Source organism: Temnothorax curvispinosus, unplaced genomic scaffold (assembly GCF_003070985.1).
Source record: "Temnothorax curvispinosus isolate PA1 unplaced genomic scaffold, ASM307098v1 QBEX01004570.1, whole genome shotgun sequence".
Taxonomy (NCBI): Eukaryota; Metazoa; Arthropoda; class Insecta; order Hymenoptera; family Formicidae; genus Temnothorax; species Temnothorax curvispinosus.
In genome coordinates, this window is record NW_020214350.1 from 1 (window position 1) to 5636 (window position 5636).

At 47.9% G+C, this 5636-nt stretch overlaps 1 protein-coding gene across 1 annotated transcript; it reads right to left on the reverse strand.

The window, feature by feature from the left end:
* Positions 1-315: 315 nt before the first annotated feature.
* LOC112453675 lies at positions 316-1936 on the reverse strand. Its single transcript, XM_025014557.1, has 4 exons — positions 1762-1936; positions 992-1626; positions 658-898; positions 316-572 (listed from the first exon to the last, which is right to left on the reverse strand). The coding sequence occupies exons 1-4, from the start codon at positions 1934-1936 to the stop codon at positions 400-402; spliced, it is 1224 nt and encodes a 407-aa protein (XP_024870325.1). The 3' UTR covers positions 316-399.
* Between the last annotated feature and the right edge of the window lie 3700 nt (positions 1937-5636).

The window sequence follows — 5636 nt, forward strand, 5'->3', positions numbered from 1 at the left end:
ACACACACACACACACACACACACACACACACACACACACACACACAGAGGCACAAACCAGTACGACCGTACACAGGACTACCATGAGCCGATGAACCCATTTTCCTGATGTTTGACGCTCTGTAACTCGAAAACTCCATGTTTGGACTTTGGGCTCATGGTTACTTCACCAGGACGTCATAAACTATACATAATAAAACTACTAAATTTTCAACCAATTTGATCGGGATACTATACTTTGACCACAGATTTACCTAAATAAATATAATTTCTTGTAAAGATAGCATACATGTACAAAGAGAACGCGCAATGTTTTTTTTATATAAATTAATTTTACATAAATTAAACTTATAACTTTTCTTAAATAATCCATACCAATATAAAGATCTGATTTTAACGTCAATATTTGTAAGATGGTATTTTGAATTTCTTCTCAGTTATATTTTCTATAATATCCGTGATGTATCCTTGTTCTTCTGAATCCTCCTCTTTTTCGTTTTTCGCGTCATGACAAACATCTTTCTCCTCATCTTCCGCGGTGCGAACCTCAGCTTCTCCCTTTGCCAGTTTGTCTACAAAAACAATTTATCAATTTAAAAATCTCTTTGAAATTATTTCGAAAACAAACATTTTCTTTTATTCTACTTTCTTCATTACCTTTCTTTTTATTTTTTCGTTGTTCCTCGCGCTGAACGGCATTCTTCATATGAGCGGGTGTTAAACAGTGCTCGTCGTATTCTATGCGAGACGGGAATTCTTTTAGACAAGGGAAACAGCGGGGATGCAAAAAGATTTTCAATTGATGATGCTTTTCGCTCTTTCTATGCGTAGACAAGGTTCCGTAAAAATTCAGATCGCACATCGTACAATATTCTCTCACGTTGAAATCTACAGACACCTGCAATCAAAAGATCATAAAAAGATACAAATACTATTACTATATCAAATATGTATGTGCGTCACACTCTTTTCTAGAAGACATGATTCTTACTTTCTTTCCGCGTCGTTTCGAGTTGTTCAAGCTAAGTTCACGCTGCTCCTCGGCAACTCGCAGCTCGTGTCTCATCATCAGATTGCCTTCAATTTGTACGACTCGTCCAACTTCCATCATCAGCTGATGCGCACGTCCACGTAGGTGAGTCGTATCCGTGCTGCTACTGAGCTTGTTCAGATCGGATAAGGAACGCTCCTCCTCTTCAAGCACGCTTCTGGCCTTATCCAACCAAATCGAGAACGTCGTGAGTTCATTCTTGAACTTTGTTAATTCATCTCTGGCACCAATGAGACGTTTCACTAATTTGTCAATGCGATCTAACGCTTTGTCAAATCGGGTTCTAAAAAATCGACTGTTCTTTTCCAAAGTAGACTCTTTGTCGCTGAATAACACATTGCTGCCCGTCAAGACGACCTGTCGAATCTGATCCAAGCAGGATGAAACGGATCGATTGTGCGATTCAAGATCTTCCTTTATTTCTTTCATGATAATTATCTGCTTTCTTAACTGCTCTACGTCTTCCTTGACGGTATCCTGATTCGCCAGCTTGTCCTCAATTTCGGAGATCCACTGCAGAAGCTTAGAGAGCGTCTCGTCACAGAGCTTGTACTTTTCCTCCACCGCTTGCTTAACTCATTGTCAGTCCGCGATGTCGGCCCGCTCGGCGCGTCGCAGAGCTCTCGCTGGATTGCCTCGAGCAGCGACACCCGATGACCCTCCTCGTTCACTCCGCATGGACCTAACAGCCGATCGGCCAGCGATAATACCGTCGCGAGCGGCCTCCTCGATCGACACGCTCGTCCTGCCATCGCTCGACGTCACTATTCTACCGTTCCTAACGTCGAGGTCCTGAGCCGGATCGCCTCGTGCGAACGCTTGAGCAGGGCACCACCGACGCCGACGCGACGGGTGGAATGGCCCCCGGGTTGGAGGCCTCGCCATTAGGACAATATGCGGCCTGCTCCGCGCTGTAACTTCGCTTTGAGGTCTCGCTTGAGAAAGTCGTCTCGGGGGACTCACGCCGCAGGAACAGACTTTATATATTACTAGCATGCCCCGCCGGGCTTCGCCCCGGAGAACATGTGTATTAAGACACGCAAATAGTCTCTCTCTCTCTCTCTCTCTCTCTCTCTCTCTCTCTCTCTCTCTGAGTGTGAGTATTGGTGGTGGTTGGATTTTCTCGCTCCTGTTTCAAGCCAACATTTCTGCTGCCGTTAATTGCCTTCGGGCTATTTTTTTGCAGATTCTTGCAAGTCTTTCGTTGCTTGACGCGTGTGATCCTCATTTTTTATGAGATTGCCTCCCAGTTCCTAGCATTTTTGGGTCAAATCTCTTTGGTCATCCTAACCTCACTTCTGGTATCGTCGTGGAATCTTGGTCCTGCCCGAGCCGGGGCGTCCGCCCGTTGCGCATGCGCCTGCTTCCTGGTCTGCTCTTTCTGCACCTCACTGCTTTTGGGTTGCCTGTCTGCTCTCTATTCGGTGCGTCTGTGCGGTGTGTGCCTGCCCTGGCTGGCGTAGACTGCCTTGCCCGCGCCTGATTGGTTGCTTCGTGATACCGACTGTGGACTCGCAGTATAGCGTGCCGTGTGTCTCCGCCGCGATCCTTGTTGGCGTGAACTGCCTTGCCCTCGCCTGATTGGTCGCTTCTTATTGCCAACTGTGAGGTATCATCGTGTCGTGTGCCATGCAGCGCGACCGAACATGCAACAGATGCTCTAAGTCTATTGCTGGGCAGTTCGTCTCTTGCAGTGAATGCACCAGGGAATTTCACCCTGGTTGCGTCAAGGCGTATCTTAACACGAAATCAGCTAGTGCGTGCTGCTTGGCTCGATTACCGACTATGCCGCCGCCGCCCATCGACTCTCATGCGCCTCGTGTCGGCGATTGCAAGAGTGCTGTCTCGTCGCCGCTTGCGGATGGAGTTCCTCCCCCTGGCGCCCAATCTCTCACCACCGATGCGATGCTCCGATCTATTTTAGCCAGGATGGATGAGTTGGACAAAAGGTTTGCTGACAGGCTTGACGCCGCGTTCGAGAAGTCGGATAAGAAAATCTCCGCATTTATAACTCGCCAGGAGGCGGTAAATGCTGATTTTGCGGATAAGCTTAACCAGCTTCCTGACGTCATCAAACTCGTCGCGGGTCACGGTGATAGGATCGCTGCGTTGGAGGCTCGGAGCTCTGTGCTCCTTGGCTCTCAGGGTGTTGACGCCGCCCTGACTGCTGTGTCGCGTGTCCCCCGAACATCCGACATTATCGTCTCGGGCATTCCTCACTCTCTGGCCTTAACGGCTGATGAAGTAGTAACTGGTGTTTTTCATGCGCTCGGGGTGTCTTGCTTGATCTCGGATGTTTTGGAGACGCGTGACGTGGCTGGGCGTGGGGTGTCTGTGTCGCTGGGTGATGCGTCGGGATCGTGTCTGGCCCTCGAGCAGAACTGTCCTGCTAATCGGACGCGATCCTTAATTGTAGCGCTTAAGTCGCGCGAGATCCGCGACCACATCATCCGGGCCGCCCGTGGCAAGCGCCGGCTTGCGGTGGGCGATGTGTTCTTGGGGGGCTTTCCCGGTAACATTTACATAAATGAACTGCTTCCAACACAAACGTACAACTTGTTGCGTCGGGCGCGAGCCAGGGCTAAGCAATTCTCTTTTAAGTACTTCTGGACCAGAGATGGTCGCATCTTTGTCCGTAAGGCTCAAGGTCAACCCCCTATTTCTATTGATTCTGAGGCTGATCTTGCGGAGCTTCAGTGATCTGTTGCGGCAGATGTGGATCCTCTTGCTTCGCGTGGTCGCCTCAGCATTGCTTGCTTTAACGCCTGCTCCCTTCCTGCTCACTTGGAGTCAATCCAGGCCTTCATTGCACTGAACTTTTTTCATATTATCTCGATTACTGAAACCTGGCTTCACTCTCACATCTCTGATGATCTAGTTCGCATTCCTGGATACTATTTGTTGCGTGCTGATAGGGATGGCAGGGAGGGAGGGGGTGTTGCTTGCTACATTCACGACTCGCTGCGGGCGCGTGTTCTCGCGTCGTCTCCTCTCGTCTTCTCGAATGAGCCTGAATTTCTTGTTCTGGACATTCGGGGCGATGATTGTGAGCCTCTCTTGTTTACGTCAATGTACCGTAGACCTAAGGGAAAAAACTTCTGTAAATATGTTGATGCTCTCACTACATTCGTGCATAACTATAGAAATATCATCATTTCAGGTGATCTTAACTGTAATCTTCTCGCTTCATCTTACGATTCTGATCACCTTAGAGATATGGTCTCACAGTTGTCGCTAAGCATTGTCGATTCGCAATCAACTTTTCACACTCGCTCTTCTGACTCGTGGTTGGACGTTTTTATAGTCGATAGCCTTGATAAAGTCCTATCGTTTCGTAAATCGGATGCGCCTTTCATTAACGGTCACGACCTGATTGAGCTGAAGTACATGTTTGTGGTTCCATCTGCTTCGAATCGTACTTTAGTTCGACGCAGCTTCAGGGATTTCGATGGGTCAGGATTCGTCGAGACTCTCACCTCTGCGTTGTCCTTATCTTTCGCCGAGGACTTCAGCCATAAGAGTCTTAATGGGCCTGACTTGGACGACATCTTGAATACCTTGACTGACGACTTCACGTCGTGTCTTAATCAGTATGCGCCCATCCGCACTTTTCGTGTTACTCGCCCAGCTGCGCCTTGGCTTACTGACCAACTTGCTCGCAGAATTCAACATCGCAACCGTCTCTATAATACTGCCCGAAGATCACGTGACATTCTCGATTTTCATATCTATAGGCAATATAGAAATGATCTCACAGACGACTTGAAAAGGGCCAGGGAGCGCTATCACATGGAGAGATTGACTGCCATTTCTGATCCATCCAGGTTATGGCGTGAGCTTGCCAATCTTGGGCTCATTGAGTCTCCTCTATCTTCTCCGCTCAACTTTTTTTCTCGTGATATCTTAAATGCCCATTATGCCTCCATCTCCAACTGCTTTCCTTCTTGTACACTTTCTCAATTTTCCGACATCATCTCATCCATAGTACCTGACGCACCACTTTTCAGTTTTTCTCAGATCACCTTTAAGGACCTTAGCTCCTTTGTCTCCGCTTCTTCTGTCTCTCTTGCCTCGGGTTATGACCAATTACCTCTATACGCCATAGCCTTAGCCCTGCCCCGGATTGGCAATCTCCTTACCACATTTTTTAATTGTTGTCTAAATTTCAGTCACTTCCCGTCCTTGTGGAAGCGAGCCATACTTCGACCGCTCTCCAAAGTTAAATCTCCCGCTTCTCCTTCGGACACGAGGCCTATTGCTAATCTGTGTGAACTCTCTAAGTTGTTCGAAAAAATTCTACACCGCCAGATTTCGGACTTTATAGCTACTCATAATATTCTCGATGATCGGCAATCCGGTTACCGGAAAGGCTATTTCACCCAGTCCGCTTTGCTGCGGTTGCTCCATGACATTAAGTATGGCGTCGACGTGGGTGAGGTGTTGATTCTTGTCCTCTTCGACTTCAGCAAAGCCTTTGACACGGTCAGTCATTTTCTACTGTTGACCAAACTCAGACAACTAGGGTTTTCTGATTCGGCCCTCAAGTTAATTTTTTCGTATCTAACTGGTCAATGTCAGGCTGTCG